Source organism: Lemur catta, chromosome 14, assembly GCF_020740605.2.
Source record: "Lemur catta isolate mLemCat1 chromosome 14, mLemCat1.pri, whole genome shotgun sequence".
In the NCBI taxonomy this organism is placed as follows: domain Eukaryota; kingdom Metazoa; phylum Chordata; class Mammalia; order Primates; family Lemuridae; genus Lemur; species Lemur catta.
The window spans coordinates 41,072,628-41,095,001 of record NC_059141.1 but is presented as its reverse complement, the minus strand read 5'-3'; the positions used below and the strand labels follow the sequence as shown (position 1 = coordinate 41,095,001).

The 22,374-nt window shown below is 39.6% G+C and overlaps 1 protein-coding gene across 5 annotated transcripts in view; it reads left to right on the top strand.

The window, feature by feature from the left end:
* The window catches only part of RHOBTB1 (Rho related BTB domain containing 1), a 65,973-nt gene that overhangs the window by 31,201 nt on the left and 12,398 nt on the right, over positions 1 to 22,374 (top strand). For all 5 annotated transcript variants that reach the window (XM_045567943.1, XM_045567947.1, XM_045567944.1 and 2 more), the window contains 3 exons: positions 12,656 to 12,841; positions 15,753 to 16,729; positions 18,456 to 18,574. In XM_045567943.1, coding sequence (XP_045423899.1) covers positions 12,656 to 12,841; positions 15,753 to 16,729; positions 18,456 to 18,574 — 1,282 coding nt within the window. The remainder of the gene's footprint in view (positions 1 to 12,655; positions 12,842 to 15,752; positions 16,730 to 18,455; positions 18,575 to 22,374) is intronic.

Below are 22,374 nucleotides of genomic sequence, written 5' to 3'. Positions count from 1 at the left end.
TTCCTCTTGTGTCTTTCTGGCTCCAAAGCCCTTATCTTCCAACTCCACCATGCTGTTGTGGCTGGTGATGATGACGGATGACAAACTTACTTTAAATTTCCCCGTGGTACAGTCTAAATCTCACATGGTCCCATATGGACCCCGAAGACCAGCACTGACCATCTGTCACCAGCTCCAATATTCCAGTGCCCCTCTTAAATTCTTTAATCTCTAGCAGATAACTTAATTCTTTATATGCATCCATTAAGTAGCTAAAAATGAGTCCTTTCACTTTCATAAAAGTGATGCATCCAAGCAAACTTTTTGAGAGTGAATAGGAATCTTGAGTAATTTGTTTGGCATGTTTCCCCAAAAACATTTAACTAAAACATTCAGAACCACTCCCCAAGAGTTCCCAGACATATTTCCAGTCCAATTAGAATGGATTTATTATATAGTTTATTATTACACACTTATTTTTCTCAAATATTGTTAGTTCGTATGAGAAGTACAGTATGTGTTTTAGATGATAACATTAATCAGAGCTGTGGTTTCTGGCTGTCTGTTTAGATAAGATGAGTCTAGTTTCATGTTGTAGGCACATGAAATCAGACATAGCACGGACACACCCCATCTTGAATGCTTGGTTGAGGCCCTTTAAAAAATTCAGGACTATGGTGACTGGTGTTTGTGTCTTTGCCTAGGATTGCCTGTGCTTGTGGTTTATGGCATAGGAAAAAGAAAGGAACAATGAATGTATCTAGATAGAGTATTTTGAGTTAGCTCTCATTGTTCACAGCAAAGTCTAAATGCTGGGCCAGAAGTAACATTCTAATGACGATTTCAAGATGGAAAACAGCCTGTAGTACAATGAAAAATGTCAACTGGGGATGGACCAGGGGACTTGGTAAGTCACTCACCTTCAGCATAAAATGGAAAGAAACAATAATAACTTTTAAAAGACAGGATCACTATAACTGGTTTCTTTTCTTTTTTTTTTTTTTTTTTTTTGAGACAGATTCTCGCTCTGTTGCTCAGGCTGAAGTGCCATGGCATCAGCCTAGCTCACAGCAACCTCAAACTCCTGGGCTCAAGCAACCCTGCTGCCTTAGCCTCCCGAATAGCTGGGACTGCAGGCATGCACCACCATGCCCGGCTAATTTTTCCTATATATTTTTAGTTGGCTCACTAATTCATTTCTATTTTTAGTAGAGAATGTGTCTCACTCTTGCTCAGGCTGGTCTCGAACTCTTGACCTCGAGTGATCCACCCACCTCGGCCTCCCAGAGTGCTAGGATTACAGGCGTGAGCCACCGTGCCCGGCCATATTACTGTTTTTTTTCCTTCTACCTCAGACTCGTTGTGACACTGTTACTGATCCTAACTTTATTTAAAATGTTGATATTTTGTCTTTCATGGATTTTTTTTTGCCTTAATTTTGATTTGTTTTTTTTAAATATTATTCCTCTGGATTACTGGATTTTTTTTTTTTATGCCTCCTTACATTTTGCACTTGAGGCAAGTGCTTTGTTTTCTTCACTCAAGTCCTAGCCCTGATGTTAAACTTTATAAATGGATAGCAAAGCAGCAAAGGGAAGAAAGTGAGTCATGCATGTACTTTATGGAAAAGTAATTCAAACCCACACTTTTAACTGTGTGGCACAAAAAGGTCTAGGAGGATTATTGCAGCGTATGTCCAGAAGACATTCAGTCCTGCCTGCTGCTGTAACAAAAAGAACTAAAAATTGCTCAGGTCATAGAAAAAAGTGGAAGGACATAAGAAAAGCAGCGATTTGAAACCAAGGGACAGGAATAGTTGTTCCCTGAGAGGTCAGATGGAAACCGTTAGCTTTCATGCTTGAGAAAGCCTCAGCAAAGCAGTTATTCTGAGGTAAGAGTGCTGGGGGGAGGCGGGTCAGCCAATTTTAGCCAGGCCCTGGCTGACCATGGAGCAGGCGGGGCTCAGGCCACACTTGGGTAAACACCGTCCTGGGATCATCACAATGTTCTTTACCAAACCTCAGCCAAAAGGAAAGAATCCGTGATAATTAGAGAGAGAGCTTTTGACTAAGGGACACCGGGCAAAAAAAAAAAAAAAAAAGCCCATACTGTGTGATTCCATTTCTATAAAATCCTATAAAACACAGTCTAATCCATAGTGACAGAAAATAGATCGCTGGTTGCCTAGAGAAGAGGACGGAGGGACACAAAGGGACACAAGGAAGCTTTGTGGGTGATGGAAATGTTCGTTATCTTGATTGCAATGATGGTTTCAGGGGGACTACGGGCAGCAAAGCGAATCAAATTAAATACCACACATGCAATTTTGGTGTATTTCAGTTACAGCTTAATAAAATTGTTTCAGGAAGAGAGATATCTTTATGTTCAAAGTAGTCTATGATATGTGAGGAAAAGCTTGCATGTTAGACTAGCTATGTTTTAATTATTTATGGGACTTTAAGTTAGTTCTCGTTGAAAACATAAATCATTAATGTGAACTTAGAAAGAAAATGGAACCAGATCCTTGATAGCTTAATAGGAGAAATGAGATATTTATAGAATCTCAAAGCTAATGATGGGACACTGTCATGCTGTGACACAAAATCACCGTGTTTCCCTATTGTCAGAGAGACAACGCTCAGCCCAGTGGGTCACAGTCTGACCATGTGGCCTGTTTCTTTGGCTGGGGTTAAGTTTAGATCTTTCTCTAAGAGAGACGTTTCACCGCATACCTTGTGATGGCCAAATAGAGAACACCAAGTTCTGTGAAAGTTTTCCATTTCTCCGTCAAATAGTAACAATTTTCCCTTTTGTAGTTGGTTCGTTCTAGAACTGGAGAGTGTGGTGATGACCTCTGGGAGTAGGCGAAGGACCCCCATTTCGTACGCAGTCACCTGGCTGGGAGTTGGGTGCAGAGTTAAGTGACTGGGTGTGTCCTTTCACTTGGTTGGCAGCTACACTGTAGGCATGAGACTCCACCGTTGTTGGTTTCTCGGAGTTGAGTCCCAGCCTGTGTTTCCAACCTCATCTCTTTGCTCCAGATATAACAAAATATTTATAGTTCTATGTCCCCTGTACCCTGCAGTCCCACAAACATGCGTTATGTCCACATAGAAATTAGGCCCTCACCGTACCTATTCTTAAACTAGCTAATCACTACTCATGATCTACAAATTAGAACAAGCGCCACATACTCCCAGAAATCCTCCATACATTCTTCCCACCCTCCCTGTCACCACCGGACTCCAGGTGCAGTGTCTTTCATTTACATTCCCATTTACTGTAGCAATGACTGCATTGTGTGAAAATTGGCTCCTTAATGTTCTCCTCTTCCCCTTATCCTATTATTCCCAGATTGTTTAAAATAGAGATTTTTGTCTCTCTAGTCTATAGCCTGAGTGCCTGGGCCCAGTACATAATAGGAGCTTGATAAATGTTAGTTGAATGAGTGAATGAATCTGTCGATAGATCTCTCATATATACCAAGATCTTCTAAGGCACTGGCAAGGAAATCTACCAAACTCCAAATTATTATATTTTACTAGGTTGAATTTTACGTGTGTACTTTTATAGTAAGAGGAACAAATGGCATACCAAGCTGAAGGTGATGAAGATGCAAAACACCGTGCTTAGCCTTGACTTAGTGAATTAGCAAACAGAAAGCTGAGCTGTGAAGCCAGGAGAAAAAGGAGAGGGGTGCACTCAGCCACACCCTCCAAGCCTCCCTTGTTTTCCCCCAGTTTTTAGATTTGTAAATTTTCTTGGTAGTGCCTTGTTTGAATGGGTATTCTTAAGCAGAGAATTATTTGTATTAATAATGTTTTTCCAATTATAGGTTGTTTCTCCTCTGGGTATCATTTCCAAGATGTTTATAAGAATAATTTTTAAGAATAATTATATATATATCTTTTTAATCCATTTACCTAAAGATCAGAGCATTAAGTAGAACAATTAAAAGTAGATTATTACTATTATGTGATCATCCAAAACAAACAAAAAGACATTAGACTAAATGTATACAATTAATTCAAAAAATTAAATCTAGGGTGGAAATGTATGGATTCTGTCCTAAAGTAGTCCAGCATAGGATTGCAGTGGAGCCGAATAATCTGGCACACGGAAGATATCACTGTGCCATGCTCTGGACCACCCTCAGTCTCCTGTGCCACACCTCCCTCCCTGCTATGAATCCGTATGTCTTATATTGTAGCCAGAAGAAAAGAACATCAGAAGAGCTGAGATTCCTATGCCCGACCCAGCCCTGTCCCCAGGATGAAATCGTCCTTGGAAAGCGGGAGTGCCAAGTGAGATAGCAACAGGGCTTGACTGATGCCTGAGGCTCACCCATGTGCCAGGACCTGGAAGGATTCTGGCTACTGCCCAAACACAGGTCACATGGCTGGGGCCTTTGTGGCTCAGCCCAGAAAAGCATTGATGGGTCCAAGAGAGGCCACAGGAGTATGAATAATGAGGCCACCACAATGGGCAAAGAGAATAAGGAACATGCTCATTGTTCAGTGCATTAACGTCGTGTGTTCTGCCTGCCTTTTATGGTTTTTTTTCCCTATTACTACTTAATAACAGCAAGCTTGACAAGTTGGGTCAAATATAGCCAAGCGTGTTGACTTTTCATCATGCAAGAAGTGAAAACATCACTTTGTGATGTTTCTGTACTGCAACTTTCAGAAGAAGAAATGTATTTCAGCCCATACAGTTTTCCCTTTTAAATTAGGTGGTAAAAAGAAAGAGACAAGTAATTCCACAGTGTCTTCAGTGGATAATTCTATTACTTACCTTTCAGCCATTCAATTATCGATAAAGGATGCAGCTGGTAAGCCAAAAGGAAAAGATCTCTTGATGAAATGTTCTGCCATTCTTGTTAGCTTCAACTTACACGATACATCCTTGGTGATTTTGGAGCCCATAATTATATTTGTCTGACAGATATAATTAACCATACTTTACAGTTTATAGAACGTTTTCACAGATATTTTTCTCAGTGAATCTTAGCAACAATCTTACCAATAACTTTTAATATTGGCCGTGATTAGATTTCCAAAATTATCCCGACACTTTATTCTCCCCCCAAAATGCTTCTGACTCCAGCCTGGGAAGTATAGTCAGAAGGACAAAGTTCTGAATTGCAGAAAGATAAAGCACATTAACGAATTCTCTTTTAAATTAATCACCTTGGTTATCTTTTTAGTGATTTTTTGCTCGTTTGCTTTGTGTGTTTTTTAAAAAGCAAGATGGTCTGTGAAATAGAGGGTTTCCTTAAGCCTTAATTCTGTTGTAGCTTACCTAGAATTAGTCATGAAAGTCACCTGTCCATTTCTTTACATTTCCTTTGCTTCTGGAGATATTAATAATCTTCCTAGAAGAAATCATTAATCCATTATTATTCTGGTGTTTTAAATGGGGTAAATGAATTTTTATTAATAGATCAATTTAAATAATTAAAAATATGTATATTAACTGGTTAACCTCTGCTATATACCAGAGACATTATATGGCTGTCTTGCAGCAATAATAGTATGGAAAAAACATAATGGTTCACATTCTGTTTTCATTCTTTATTAAAACTCCAACTGCTCCCCTAACTAACTGATTTTAAGCCTAAATTCATTTCTTTTAGACTTTAAGTCTGCAGACAAATTTGTATCTTCAGCTTTCACCTTCCAATATCTACAAGGCCTTTTTATTTAATAAACATCAATTGAGGGCCTCTTTTGTTACTGTGTTTTTTACAGTGGGAGAGAAACTAATAGGAACAAGACAAAATCCCTGAAAATGACCCCACAGTGCAGTGGGGAAGACAGCAACATAAATAATTACAACTCGGTGTTAACAATGCTGAACTAAGGGTGTGTCAGTTCCAGGAACAGGGAAGAAAGAATAACTCAGGCCAAAATATCCAGCATCGTTCTTGACCTGTCTGGATCGTGCCCACATCCAGTCCCTCAGCAAACCCTGTTAGCTCTGCCCTCAGCATGTGTACACAGAATGTGGCCACTTGCCACCTACACCGTACCCCTCCCAGGCCATCATCTCTCTTGGAATTATTACTTCCTCATGGCCCCTTGCTTCTGTCTGCCTTTCCCTCCCTATCCACTGACTACCCGCCACCCTGCTCCTGCTGCCATCCCCCACCCCAGTTTAGTCAATTCTCATGATAGCAGTGGAATGATCCTATTAAATATAAATTATATCATTACTTTCTGCTCAAAAACTTCCATTTCTTCTGTTTTTCCCTGCATTACTCTGCTCCAGCAGCATGGCCTCTTCCTTCAGGAAGACGTCTCAGGCATATGTCGACCTCAGGGCTTTTGCACTAGCCGTTTGCTCCTTTGCAGTGCTTCTTCCCCAGATAGCGGCATATTAGCTCCCTCCCTTCCTTCAGGGCTTTACTGAAATGTCACTTTCCCAGTGAGGCCCTCCCTGGCCACCTCATTTTCCACAGCAACTTCTCCCCAATATTCTATCCCCTTTGTCTGCTTTATTTTCTCATTAGCACTTGTCAGTACCTAGCATACTATTATCTTACATATTTTATTGTATTATCTTTATTATCTCTGTCCTCCACTAGAATGTAAGCATGACGAGGACAGTGGTTTGTGTCATTCACTAATTGCTCTATCCCCCATGTCTAGAAGAATGCCTGGTATACGTAGGTTATAAATGATTAGATGATTGCTTATTGGTATTAGATAAGTGGTACCTTTATTGATTCAAAGAGGATTTCCAGGAGTCCTGGATAAAGTCCCTTTCTCATTGGAGTCAAATGATCTTGCTGGTTTACACAGTTTGGTCTCAGAAGAGTTAGGGAGTTGAATCCCAGAGACTCCCCCATCTGGCATTCTACCTGACACTGAGGTTCTCTTATATCTACAGCTAGCCTTGCCCTCAGGAGAAAACATGAAAAGTATAGAAAGGAAGTTTCTCAGTGATTTAGCTTCAAGGAATGCCAAAGAGGAGTGAGAAATCAAGGTGGAGCTGGGAGGGAATTTATCACCACAATCTCACCTCCTCCTGTTAAGCAAGCCTTCTTTCTGCCAGTGCTTCTTGTGTTCATTGACCAGGAGTTCAATGAGATCATTTAAACTATTTCTTTTAATAAATTAATTGTGCTTCACTCAATTTCACATGCATTCAACTTCTGATGATTGTGTGAGATGGAAGAATATATTGAAGGGAGCATAGTTTACCAAGTATAGAAAATGGAATGTCGCGTGAAAAACAGCCTGATTCCATTGAATGATAACCCACAACCTTCCATGGCAGGGCCATTGCCCCCTGTGATATTTATTCTATGGTGGTAGAACCAATGGTTCTTAAGATTCAGGTGTCATCTATCTCAGGGTTTGGTGGCATTGGTGGGATGTTGATGCAGCTTTCCTGCGCATAAGAGCGTGCATTGCTTTGACTCCATTTTCAGAGGGTGGTGGAAGACTGGTTTAAAATGTTGGTTCCTACTAAACATACAGTTATGGGCTTGGAAGAAATAGTTGTGCATGCTAATCACTCCCAAATCTGGATATATTTCAGGATGTTTTGACAGTTTTCCCCACATAACATCTGTACTTAAGAAGCCTCATGCTATTGGTAAAGTATTGACTTGATTTCTCTGCTCACACCCAGGGCGCTGCATGGTTCTGCCCTGTTGTCCCAGATCCCCTGCCAGGCGCTCTTCCACAGGCCTCTCCATCCTCCATGAGTATGAGCTTACACGGCCATTCATCTCCGGGTGGTTATGTGCACCAGCCATCACTGACAACTCCCTCTGCATCTCATACACACCGGGCTGCTCCCCTACTAAAATTTTCCAAAGCCACGTGTTACACATTCCTTTTCTCTGCCATGCTCCCCAGCTGTTTTGTGCTGTTTTGATCTGTGTGTTTGCATAGCACTGTCAGACTATATGCATGAAAGGTGTGTTGTCGATATGAATGGTTTTGAAAATGTCTCTGTAAAGAGCCTACCTCGTCAGTTATCATCAAGGAAAAGGAAGCTTGAAGCCCCAAAGGTGGAGGTCAGGGACTCCTACTTGAATCTTTGCAAGAGGGGGACTTGTGCACATTGACAAAGAAAAGAAGCCCATTAAAACGTGACCATGATCTCTGCTAATATAAAGGATATAGGAGTGTCTCCTAAAAAAATAAATAATAATAGCTAGTAATGACATATAAAAGGTGGGATCCTACCACAAAACAAAAGATTTAAAAGTACAAACGTACGTTAAAAAGGAGATACATCCAAGCAGAACTCAGGTAAATATAATTGTTGGCTTATTTTTTGGTCACCAAGTGTTAGTATAGCAAGACACCCAAACAGAATTGGGCACATTGGAGAAGGGCACTGGGTTGTCCCACTCACAGCTTTCTGGAAGACTGGGTGGCATCTGTTGTCCTTCATACCACCCATCAGGTTGACCTGATGTGATGCTCCTAGATAGAGGATAAGGTCAGAATTATACTTTCACTTAACCAAATAAGCAAACCCAAGGCCCACAGCTCCTCAGCCAGACAATAGTAACCAAGTAGATGAGACTAGAAAAGGGAAGATAAACTCAGAAGACAGAGAGCACTTTTGTGATAGGAAAGAACTTAGCAAACATATTCCTAACAATAAAAGTCTGGTGCTGATGATCTAAACTTTTTCAACCGCTTCTTCAAAGGATGAATTTGGTATTTCAGATCGGAGAGACAGTTTCACTTCTAGTTGCTTCTCCGATCTTTTCCCACCAACTTTGCTATATTTGACTGTAGACATTGTAAATACAGGTTTTGAGAACATGTGTGGTATTTTGCTGTTCAAATTTTAGCTTGGGCCAAGATATGTGGATAAGATGCACTTTTTTCAGATTTTTTTTTCTTTAATCCTCGGACAAAGATTGCTCCCAGTTTTGCATACATTCCTTATGTCATCCAAATATCTTTGCCAATCTTTCACATCCTGTCTTTGGCCTGTGTTCCCCTTGAAAGATAACTGGAAAATATGCTTTTTTGTTTGTTTAATATCTGAAGTAAAACTGATGGAACTGAGGTTGGCTTTATCAGCTCAAGCGTTTTAGGATGACTTGGTCTCTCTGATCCACTCCCAGTCCCCTGTAAAACTGGAGACTCACAATTGTTTCCACACATCAATTCACTTTGGATTGTTTTTTACTTAACTAATCAAAACATTATTTCATGAACATCATTTGATGTGTTAGTACCCAAGTGAAACTTTTGTATTGATATTTTCCACTTAGGAAGAAGAAATCCTATTTTTCCCTGAAAAAGTAAATCTTCTATAGGCAAGCAACTAAGACCAGACACCCTTACGTCCTTTGTACTTCTGGTTTTCTCTAATAAAGCTGTTTAGTCCAGTCAAAAAAATTATTTTAATAAAAATAAATAAAATAAACATTCCAAACTTCTTCCTAGCCCTTCTCAACACTCAGGTTCTGGGGTTTAGACTCTTGTCCATCCTATACTTTGCCTCTGCATTCTCAAATTGTTATGCTTTCTATCCAGATAGCCTTAGGATTCCATTTAAATCCTATTGGATTCTTTTTACAGCTGAAATAGGATGCCTGAGGTCATTTCCAGACTAACCCTACTGCCTAATACGTGAGAATGTCCTCATCACACTCCTCACTCCCAATTATTTTTAAACTCACTCCACAAAGTAAAAAAAACTAACAGAGCCATAGAAGTAGAAATGCTATAACTTGCCTTTTTCTTCTTATCTTTCATAGCAATGGCATTTTTAAACACGAGCTTATGTCAGACATTAAACAGTCTCCACATGAGAATGAATGTTTTGATTAAAAATTATTTAATATCTCTAGTTCCTTGGAATTCTGCCTAAAGCTGGAGATATTCTTAGCTGCAGGTCCTGTGCCTTCTTTGAATAGGTAAAAAAAAAAAAAAATTCTGAAAATCTAGAGCAAATAAATGGTATTCCCAGAATAGTTACTTTGATTGTATACACGTTTTTATCACAGAGAATACTGCTGTATTGAGAATTAGGAATTAGAAAAGAATATTGGTAAGGAGAGATGTGTGCAAGTGGCATCTTCCTATAGCTCTATCATTGCATCCATTAATTCTCAGCCTTTTGCTTAAAATCAGGTTTAGGGTACTATTAAAACATTCATTTGGCAGACCTTAAAAATAGAATTCTGTATAATCTGTATATAATGTTTTCTTAACTTGCATTTATATCTAAATCGACAAGGGTTAAACAAGAGACATTTAGGCAGATTGGTACTTGTTTAAATGTCTTTTGATCAAAAAATATGATCTTATTTTTTAACTGCTTTCAGTGTAAAATAATGGGGACAGATTCTCATAGCACATAAATCTGAACACAAAAGGAAAAAAAAAAGAACTTTATTCCAGGATACAAATAGAATTTTGATTCAGTAAGTTATTTTATCTTTAGAGGTAGTGTTGCTCTCAGTACAACCTCTTTTCTTTAAATCATTATTTCGAGGCAAAATAGTTCCAGAACATTGAATTATTTTTCTAGCTTTCCAATGGCATTTCGTGCATTTAGATATTGACGTGACACAGTTAGAAGCTGGGCCCTCCGGACCTGTGTGATGGCATTGTGCTACTATCATCACAAGATTCCATTTTTTCCAACCCCCAAGGTCCTGTCTGCACTTGTTTACAGGTCATCTGGATAGTAACTAGTATGTGTTCAATGGCATGAGTGTTATCACGGTAACCTTGGCAACCAGGCTAGCTCTGATTTCAAAACCTCACATGCTGTATCATAAAATTAGAGAACAGAATTGACATTTAGCTACATGTCTGTCATATAAATTAAGCTCTGAGAATGATTTTCTTTAGAGCCATGTGCCTTAATATGGAAATGGAGGGCACCAATTAGAACAATTATATATATATATACTTACTATAACACATTTTGGTGCTGGATATATTTCCTCAATTCTTTCTCTGTGATATTGAACCTCAGATATTGTCATACTATTCTCACTGTGCCAAAATTCATAGTGGCTTTATTTTATGATCAGGACGAAGCTTATAGCAGAGCTTCATCAGATACCCGATATAAATAGGATTATGAATAATAGAAAACTCAGCCTGTAAAAAATGTAAAATTCAAAGCATTCCTGGCTTTACTGAATACTGTTATTTATGCTGATTGGAAGTAAGACTGAGCACAGAATATCCCACTAACTAAATCAGAATCCCAAAGGCAAGACATGCTTCCCTTTCATTTATATATTTATACATATTTTCACTCATATTATTCCAGCATCCAAGAATCTTTGATAATATCTTTATTTCAAGGAGATGCTAAACATTCAGATTAATACATTCATCTACTTTGAGTCCTAGGTCCTCCTTTATAATTTGAAAATATTTTAATCTCAGCATTTTCCCCTCTATTTGTTGTGGTCTGCTGCAGATTTTCTTCGATATAAATTTAAAGACTCAACTTGTGAATTACATTTAATGTAAGCACCCTGCAGTTTTCTGCATTGCAAATGATTATTTTTAGAAATTTTATGGTTGCCTGCATATATTTGTTTTGTCTTCATTGATATGTAGGGTGAAACGCTCATTAATGATTTAAAAAGAAGGTGTTTTGATTCATCGACTTGATTCTTCTCATTACATAAACAATCAAGGCAATAAATTAACATGTAATAAAATTGTAAGTTTATTTCTGAATTTAGCCTCGAGATGCTTTTGAATACTTTGGCATAAATTTTCCTATTCTTTTATATCCTTCTGCCTCAATGTTTTAAAAGTTATCATTCAGCGCATTTTAACCTAGAACAATGATTTATAATTTCTATTAAAGATACCTTTTAGCAGCTATCCATCAAACACCATAATTGAACAACTGTTTTGTAACACAGTTCTTTGACTTCTAGAATGGTAAGTTATGTAAAAATAGAAGACCCTTATGTCAAAATTGACTATAAAGCAATTTTTCTTTTCCCCATATACCTGCTGTGTCTCATATAACATTTGAGAAGCCTACTTCCAATATTTTCTCATTTTATTAGCCATCAATCTAGCTCTTGCCTAGTTATATGTTAAATACTACCTTCTTGCCTTGCCTAGTAAAGAGTGAAAATTGCTGCAAATTCAGGATTTTTCTTTTCGGAAACAGATAAGTGGTTGTGCTCTCTACATGTGTGCATAAGTGGGAAGAAGGGCAGAAATCCTTCTGTGTATTTGCTGACCCCGTACAGCAAATACTTGTTACATTTTCAGTAATGTTTAAAGTGTTTGCTTTATCTCATTGGGATGAGTCATCGTCACCTTTATGTTGTTTAAACCGGTGAAAGGTAGTCTTTATTATTTTCTTTTACCTCGAAACTATTTCTTGTGATGAACAGAAATAGTTCAGCATGTTGTGGTTCCAGGACTGAGTCGAGTTTGGGTGACCATCTCTACTGTAAGATAACTTCATCGGAAACTTTTCAATGCATAAGCATTCTGCAGTGCGATATGGAAATGAACTGTCGGTGCTGGAATGTGGGGGCTTATCAGGCTGTTTGCATGACTCCAAGATGTGTTTTAATATCTGGGGCTGGGGGGGGTTAATGGTGACATGATATGATGTTAGATGGGGAGGAGTGGGGAGGAACCGTAATGGTAGGAAAAAAAGTTAAAAGGGAATACAAGCTTCTGTGATTTCCTTTTAGGTCCGATGTTGTGGTCCTCTGTTTTTCCATCGCTAATCCCAATTCCCTAAATCATGTGAAAACCATGTGGTATCAAGAAATCAAGCACTTTTGCCCTCGAACACCTGTTGTACTCGTTGGCTGCCAGCTTGATCTCCGCTACGCCGATCTGGAAGCTGTTAATCGAGCCAGGCGCCCATTAGCAAGGTAAGCCAAGGGTCTCGTTTTCCTGCACTGGCCAAATTAAACTTTAGAGGTAGCAGGTGTCTCTGGAGCCTGGTGTTCTGCTCTTCAGTGGTTCTGGGAACCCATCTATCAGCCAGGGCCTTAAATTAGCCCACGGGTCACAGGGGGCGTGCCCTGACCCCTTCTCACATGCACCATCGTCTCTGATGTCAACTCATTTTTGTAAAAACAATTAGCCAGCATTTGAAGTCAATTCATCTAATTATGAAATGATGTGTATAAAAGCACTTTGAAATTTGTATAGTGTTAGACAAAATGTTGACTACCCACACCCACAATAACGTTACCCTTGAAATTTATAATCATTATAATAAAGGTAACTAACACTCAGAGGGCTCTTGGTCGCAGGGAACATCTTATTCATGAAAACATTCATATCCAAGTGTTTTTAATCTTCCTCATATTCCTCAGTCCAAACTGCAGGAGTTTTTCATTCCCAAGATGACAGTGTCCACTTTTTAAAAATCGCTTGGACCTAGAGTTGCAAAACAAACAAGCACTGCTTTTTAAATGTCTCTAGTAGTTATATTTCTAAAGAGTGACAAAGAAGAGTGACAACTTGAAGAAGAATTTGTTTCACTATATATAAAATGTGGATACCAATTTGGGGAGAAAGAAGAGTTTTTAAAAACGTATGCTCCCTCAAATTCCCTTCATAAAAAACAATTTTGCATGTTTTTTATGTTGACATTTTTTGCTGGAGAGCATAGCTTTTCAAAAAAAATTTACTATTAATACCTTCCTTTGATGTTTGCTTTATAGGCTTATTACAAAATTTTATATGAATACAACTTTTGACACTCTCACAGCAAAAGCAAATGGTACTTTCTTTAGACAATTTCTGAAGTTCTAGGTACGTTTTGCATAAAATTTCTGATACCATTTTATGTTCAGTTTTCACAGTCCTCCTGCTCTTAAATGCATGGACTAGGAATTAAATATTAGGAGCCACATAGAGGGAAAGAAAACTTACAGAGAATGAGAGACTGTCCTAGCCTCAGGAACTTTCTGTATAAAATAATAAGTTGAGATGATCAGGCCTCGAAAGCATGGCAGTGGGAAGGACTGGAGGAGGGTTACAGAGTAGTAGAGAACAAAAGGACAGTCTCTTCTATAGAGCAATTCTGAGAAGATTTTATGAAGGAGTTGGTGTTGGAACTAAGCCTTAAAGAGTTTCATCAGTTGGTCAATTTCAAGTCAGTCCTGGGAAAAAGGAACACAATGCCCACAGGAGGAACCCGGGAAGTTAAACCTTCTTCACTGCACTTCCCCTCCTCCTTTGCCAACACCCTGTAATTTTTCCTCTTTTGCATCCAAGTCTTCAAATCCAAATTCTATCCAGTATCTTCTTTTTCCTTCTAAGACCAGGGCCTGTCATACATTACCTTTGGTGTTGAAGGCAAAATATTTACGTAAGATCAAATTCCTGAGAATATGTTTCAGAAGCAAGTATGTGCTTGTGAAGAGTATGATGACCAATCACATCCCGCCCATGTTCTGGAATCCACCTGTTCCTTTACCGTGGTTATGCCGTAACCACAGCACTATACCGCTTATGCTGTTTCCAAAGATCTGGCCTCCCTGGCTTCAATGAGACTATAAATGGGCCTCGTGTGCCAGCCTAAAGAATGTGGTCTTTATTCCAGGGGCGTTCTGGAATCAGAGGAAATTAAAACAGAACTGCCACCAAGTCATACTTGTGTTATGTAGGGACTTTTCTTGCAGCAATGAGGACTGTGGGCTAAAATGTGGGGAGTGTGAGGAAAGACCAGTTAAGAGGCTAATGCACCAGACCAAGCAAAAGATGATGAGGGCCTGATGAAGGCAGGGGAAGAAACGAGAAGGGGAAAACTGAAAGGATATTCCCAAATCCAACAGAGGATACTTAATGAGCTGCAGGATATGGATTGTATAACTAGAAGTGGGAAAGTCTCGACTCTTCACTGCTTAGTAGAGGTCTCTCAACAACTTGCAAATGTGACCTCAGACAAACCCTTTAAATTTTCTGCCTTAGTTTCCTCAAAATGTAGAACAAAAATAATACCTCATAGGGTTATTGTGAGGCTCAAATGAAAAAATGTATATGAATTCATTTTAAAGTTATAAAGCAAAATTTAAGCATCAGGTAATGATGTTGATACTGAAGTTGAAGATGATGATGGTAGTGATGATGATAACAACTGACATTTATCAAGCACTTACTGTGGCCCAAGTACTATGCTCAGCATATTATCTCATTTAAACCTTTCAATAGTCCTTTAAGTTTATAGGTACTCATTATCGCTATTATAGAAATGGGAAAAGCAAGGCTTAATGAGGTTAAGTAACTTGCCTAAGATCAAATAGCTACTAAAGGGCTGATACTTCAGTTACTATGATTACTATTGAAAGCATTTTTTTTAAAGAAGTAAAATTGTCCCTATGTACAGATGCATGGTCTTATATCAATGAAAAGTCCTAAGGAATCTACAAAAAAGCAATCAAACTAGTAATTTCGCAGAAACCACAGGATAAAAGGTCAATACACAATAATAAATTGTATTTTTATACACCAGGAAATGAACAATTGGAAAATAAAATTTAAAAAACAATACCATTTATAATAACATAAAAACATGAATATTTACGGATATTTCATAAATTGTGTATAAAATCTGTGCACTGAAACTATGAAGTATTTGAAAGCATTTTTTATTGTAATCATAATTCCTTTACATTTGAAAGACTTGAGGGTTGTGGTAGATTTTTCCAGAGGCTTAGTAAAAGCCTGAAAAGGATTTTAAATGTATGATTCGATTAGGTGCTTAGGCCCTGGTTACTATTTTTTTCCTAAATTAAGGCTGATTATAATTTTTAAAATATTCTATTTCAGGCCCATAAAGAGAGGGGATATTTTGCCCCCAGAAAAAGGCCGAGAGGTTGCAAAGGAACTTGGCATACCTTACTATGAAACAAGCGTGTTTGACCAGTTTGGAATCAAGGATGTGTTTGACAATGCAATCCGAGCCGCGCTGATTTCCCGCCGCCACCTGCAGTTCTGGAAATCCCACTTAAAGAAAGTCCAGAAACCTTTACTTCAGGCACCCTTCCTACCTCCAAAAGCCCCTCCACCGGTCATCAAAATTCCAGCGTGTCCTTCCACAGGGACAAATGAAGCTGCCTGTTTACTGGACAATCCTCTGTGTGCCGATGTCCTGTTCATCCTTCAGGACCAGGAACCCATCTTTGCACATCGAATTTACCTCGCTACCTCTTCTTCCAAATTTTATGATCTGTTTCTAATGGAATGTGAAGAATCCCCAAGTTGGGGTGAAGGAGCTTGTGAGAAAGAGAAGCAGAGTAGGGATTTGCAGGGGCGGACATGGAGTGTTAACCCAGAGGAGGAAAGAGAGGAAGGGCCCCCTAGGACCCCGCAGGCTGAGCAGTGGAAGTCCTCGAGCAGGAGCTTGTTGGAGACTCTGGGTCTGGAAGCCGAGGGCTCCGTCCCGGAGACAACGCAGACTTTGTCGGGCTGGAGTAAGGGTTTCATTGGCATGCACAAGGAAATGCAAGTCAATCCCATTTCAAAGCGGATGGGCCCGGTGACCGTGGTCAGGATGGACTCCTCGGTCCAGCCAGGCCCTTTCCGAACCCTGCTCCGGTTTCTTTATACGGGGCAACTGGATGAAAAGGAAAAGGATTTGGTGGGCCTGGCTCAGATCGCAGAAGTCCTAGAGATGTTTGATTTGAGGATGATGGTGGAAAACATCATGAACAAGGAAGCCTTCATGAACCAGGAGATTACGAAAGCCTTTCACGTCAGGAAAGCCAATCGGATAAAAGAGTGTCTCAGCAAAGGGACGTTCTCAGGTGAGCGGGGCATGATGCAGAGCCATCGATACCTTTGGTTGTATTTTATCAAACATTAGCCAGACACAGCAGGGGAAAGGATAACCGTAGCTAACATTATGAGTGCTTATTTTTTTCTATGTACCTTCCTAAGCTACAGGTATCAACTTATCTAATTCTCATCAGACTTAAGGGTTAAATATTATCTCCATTTTCCAGATGGGGAAACCAAGGAACAGAGAGGTTAGATAACTTGCCAGTGGTCATACAGATAATAAGTAGTAGTGCCAGGATTTGTACCCAAGCTTTAGTGGCTCCCAAAACCTGTTCCTTAAACCACCATGGTACCATGCTGCTTCTCAAGAACAGATCGGGTACCCCTGAGCCTATCTCCAGTGGGCTTGTTGCTTACAATTCCTCTGCAGGATCCATTCCTTGATTCTCTAATTCATCAACCCTTCAGCACTTCCCCATGACAAAAATTAGTGATCCCAGGTCCTGAGGCCACTGAAGTCCTCGAGGCAGTTTTGGTGGCCCTCCACATTCCCACGAGGGGTGTCTCTTCTGTTTCCATCCCCTCTCCTTTTCTGTCCATGTGCTCCTTAGCCCTGCTCTTCTATGGTTTCCTTGCCCCTCCTTTGCCTTTGGTAACTGAGCCGTATGCTGCCCACAGTGCCCCTCCATAACGGCTTAGGCACACTGGTGGTCTGCACCCAGTATGGGTTCCTGAGCCATGCTGGTAGTCTTATATACTTTACTATTTTTGCTCTGAAATCATCCTCTAGGTGGGTTTGTGCATGTGTGAGTGTGTGTAATTTCATTGTAAGTTGACTTCCTGACTTCTATTTACATGGATGGCTCCATTTTTGTCTTTACCTTTTATAATCCCTGCCATGGTACTACACATTTAGTAGGCAGCTGCTGAATCTGTTCATTAATTTTAAAGCTTATGAGTAATATTTACTCCAAATACTGGCTATCGTGGTATAGAAACTGTCTTGAAAGTTAGTGAAAAGAATATGTTACAAACCTATGGTAAATTAAACAGGGGACTTTAAATAAAGTTAATTAAATCACCCTCTCCTTACTGCAGAGACATAATAACCAAATACAAGGTGGGAGCCTCCACTGGATTCTGTTAAAAAGAAAAATCTATGAAATGCAATTTAGGGATAATTGGAGAAATTTGAATATGAACTAGATAGTAGATGATAGTAGGGAATTATTTTTAATTTTCTTGGGTATAATCATGCTATGGTTATGTAGGTGAATGTTCTTATTTTTAGAAAATTTATGGTAAAGTAGGAGTGAAAAAGGAGTGAGGTGTCATGCTATCTGTTAAAAGAAAAAGTCTATACACATATCTTAAAATATATAAAAATACACATACAGCTAATGCAAGGATCGCAAAATGTTAACAATGGATAAATGAGTGATTGTGGTACTATTCTTTCTGCTGCTGCGTATGCTTGAAATTTTTCCCAAGAAGGAGGAGAAAATGCTCCTCTCCTTTCTGTTACTTTCTGGTTCAGAGAATTTGTGTAGTGACCTTATGTGTAATTATTAATGCTTGCTCCTCAATGCTCGAGTTGGGTGTGCCAAAGGTGAGGATTGACATAAAATCACCAAGTGAAGACATCGAAGAGAGAAAAAGAGACGCAGGTTGACGGACACATTGGAGCAGAAGCCTTGGTGGAAGCTCTTGGTGAAGCCGACTCACAGTTCTGTTCCCTCAATCCTTTGACAGACGTGACATTTAAATTGGATGATGGAGCCATCAGTGCCCACAAGCCACTGCTGATCTGTAGCTGCGAATGGATGGCCGCCATGTTTGGGGGGTCATTTGTGGAAAGTGCCAATAGTGAGGTATGTGCCTTCCTGAAGCCTAGTCCTATCTTTGTGAGGGTTAGTATGCATGTGTATTTATATGAAGTGTTTAATTCACTGAATGACTTCAATTCTTTTACTGCTTTCATGAAATAGCTCTGTAGCAGTAGTGCTTGAGTGCTGGGTCACCCTTAAGTCTCTAATTATGGGGAGCTACTGTTTACTGGCCACTTGTTGTGAGCCCCTGGGTGCATTGCATGCAGTATATCCTTTCAGTCTCACTGTTCTCCTTGTCTATGAAGACATGATCAGCTATACTTGTTAACAAATGGCACCAGGCAAGGTGCATCAAAATCACATACAAGAGGAGCAGAGCCTCTCTTCCAGTAGTTCAGGAAAGTGAAAAGAGTTCTTCAGTCACTTAAGTCCTGGTCTCAGCTCTGCCCCTAATCATACGGGGGACCTTGAGAAGCCTCAGTCTCCCCATCTGTAAAATGAGGGATACACTAGATTGTCCTTGAGGTCACCATGAGCTACCACACTTTTCTGAGGCTCTGCCCTGACCCCTCTGCCTGTGTTAGGGGATATAAGGGTTTGTTAACTTTAGGGAAACAGTAATGGAGCAAATGGTTACTCCTCTGAACACACCTCTCAATGTACTTAGGTCTAGTGGAAGCAGCTGAGTCACTGGTCAGCCACTGGCTCTGTCTCCAAAAGAGGGATATTCTTGGAGCAAAGCAAACAGTATCTTGGAGACGCTATGTCTTTATCTTTTTTTCAGTTTTATTTTTAACTGATGAATAATAATTGTGTGTATTTATGGGGTACAATGTGATGTTTTGATACATGTGTACATTGTGGAATGAACAAATCAGGCTAATGAGTCTATCCATCACCTCAAGTATTTATCGTTTCTTTATAGTGAGAAAATTTAAAATCCTCTCTTTTAGCTATTTTGAAATATACGTTATTATTAGCTGTAGTCACCACACTGTGCAACAGATCTCCAGAACTTACTTCTCTTGTCTAACTGTAACTTTGCACACATTGACCAACAGTTTCCTTTCCCCCCCCAAACCACTATTCTACTCTCTGCTTTATGAGTTCAGTGATTTTTGATTCTACATATAAGTGAGATTATGTAGTATTTGTCTCTCTGTACCTGGCTTATTTCACTCAACATAATGCTCTTTAGGTTCATCAGTGTTTTCTTGAATGACAGAATTTCCTTCTTTTTGAGCGCTGCATAGTATTCCACTATGTGTAGGTACCACATTTTCTTAACCATTCATCTGTTGATGACACATAAATTGTTTCCATATTTTGGCTGTTGTGAATAGTGCTGCCATGAATGTGGAGGTGCAGCCTATCTCTTTATCTTTTTACAAGCTCTGTTGGGAAAGAAAAAAAAATTCCATTCAGGCATTTCTAACTTTAGGAGTAAGCAAGCACTTTTGTTCACTTTTGCAAGTATTTTTGAACAGCTTTTTTTTTTTGGATAGAAAACATGGGGACACCCCATCAAGTTTATTGTCCTAAGGGACTTGTTTTGCTTATCTCAGCATCTCTCCACACTTTTAAAAGAAATACAGAAAACAATAGCTAACTTTTCAAAAGGGGCACTCACACGAGAAATCTGAGCACTCCCATTGTGACCCAGGAGCCTACATTTGCATCCCCAAGTAGGGAAACAGAATCCTAGAATCACAAGCCTGGGATGGCTCAGGCTGAAAAGGTCACTAGGCCACACTCCTGCTTCCAGAACAAACTGCAGCTGCTCCTAAACCAACCCCCAGCAAAGGGCTATCTGCTGTTTGGGGAAAAGACACTAGAATTATCTCGAAGGCCTCTTCTGTTGTTTACCAGCCTTTATAAGCCAGAAGGTTCTTACCTGTAACTCATCACAGTCTCTCCTGTGCAGTCAAAGGTGTTTTGGAGCGTTGTTTCTAAGAAGACTGCAGTGGAGTAGACGATTCCCAGTTAAGTGGCTATGAGGCTCAAATCACAGCTCCTCCACTTACAAGCTATGTGGCTTTGGGAAAGTGACTTAACCTTTCTGAGCTCCAGTCTCCCCACCTGGAAAACATGATAATTCCCTATAGTGTTGTTGTGGGGTGTAAGAGTCAATACTTGCAAAGCACCTGCATAAGCATTAAATAAATGGTAGCTGTTGCTGGTGTTGTTTTGATGGTTGTTGGTGGTGATGGTATTCTTCCCCTCTTACTTCTATGAAAAATTTGGGGTAGCCACTGATTTGCAAAACCTCATCCAACTGGTATTGTACCGACTTCAGTAGTCTCCAGTAACAGAGCTAGAGGCTTGCTCCCCTCGTTCGCCCAGCTCGCGGCAGCGCACGCTGACTGTGTGGCAGAGAACCTGCTATTAAGTGAGCAGGGGGAAGTTGATCGAGGTCAGGAACCCAGGCACAAAGGGACACTGTCAGAGCTGACCTCACGGATGCTAATCCTCTTTATCCCTTCCCAGAATGGACTGTAATCGTCTCCAGATTAAAATGTGCAGGAGAGGTGACCAAAACAAAAACTTGGCAGCAAATGTGAGTGCACATGTGTATGATTGTTTAATAGCCTCTCCTGGAGGCGGCCACCTGGTTAGCACACCCTCCTGGAGAGACTCGGTCACTCAGCGCGTAGAACTGTAGCTGAGGCTGTTAGGTACGGGTACATTCACACCAGCTCAAAAGACAAAGACCGTGGAACCAAGCAACCGAAAGCCTCTGCCAAAATTCCTTTAGCCGGTATATTAATGCCATGAGCTGTTGACATTTCTGCCCTTTCCTGTTCCTTCTCTTTACTTCCAGTGTAGACTACAATATAGGGGTCATGAACTCAGGTCTCAGCTTGACCTTGGGCAAGTGACTGACCCTCTCTGTAAATCGATAGAACGGGAATAACAAGAGAACCTTCTCCAGAGGGTGGAGAAGGCATGCGATTACATGTGTAAAGCATCGAGTTTGGTGCCAAGAGCATAACAAATGCTCAATAAATATTAGTGACTCTTATGCTAGAGTATTCTTGTTAAATTCTTTCCATGTGGGGTTAAAGGTCTCTTTCCCCTGAAAGCCCTAAGTTAAAAAGCTCCCATTTCCCTTTCTAAATTAGGAAACTATGATGGAGGTACTTACAGGTATAGGGACGAGGCGCTTGGTTAAACCCTCAATAAATGCTCCATGATTGACTTAGGTCCATGTTTACACTTGGCCTTTCAAGGCCACCATTTAATTATCTCAGGAAAAATCTGAAAATTTGACTGCCCCATGAAATTCAGCCTTTTTGTGTGTGTATATCCAGAAAAGAATAAAATATGTCCAGCTTCATTGATTTTACTTTAATTTCTTTGTCATTTAATATTCAAGAAGATACTGCATTTTACCCATATTTTTTCTCATTACTTTTAATGTAGCAGTAAGCATAATTCTCTCCCCAGAGGTACTCAGCAAGTGGTTCATTAAAAATGCATGCCCGGGTTATAGTAAGCAATGCTTTGGATCTCGAATACTTTCTCATTCTCTGTAAGACTATCTCTAATTATAAGCCTAATAGTCTGAGCTAATCTTTACAATTAAAATTTTAAACCAACTAAACTGGAATATAGGAGGTTGTTTAGGGTAGCATTATATTCTCTTTCATTACTTTTTTTAAAGCTATATCCAGCAGGTAAGATGCAAAATTTTTTATTCCATTTCTTATGTAGCTTTATTTATTTTTTAAAGTGCTATAAAAGAGTCTCTCTGTTGCTATATAGTTAATTATAACTGTTGAAATCACAGAAACAGGCTTTTTTAAAAAATCAGCCATGATGAAAAAAATTCATATTCTGAA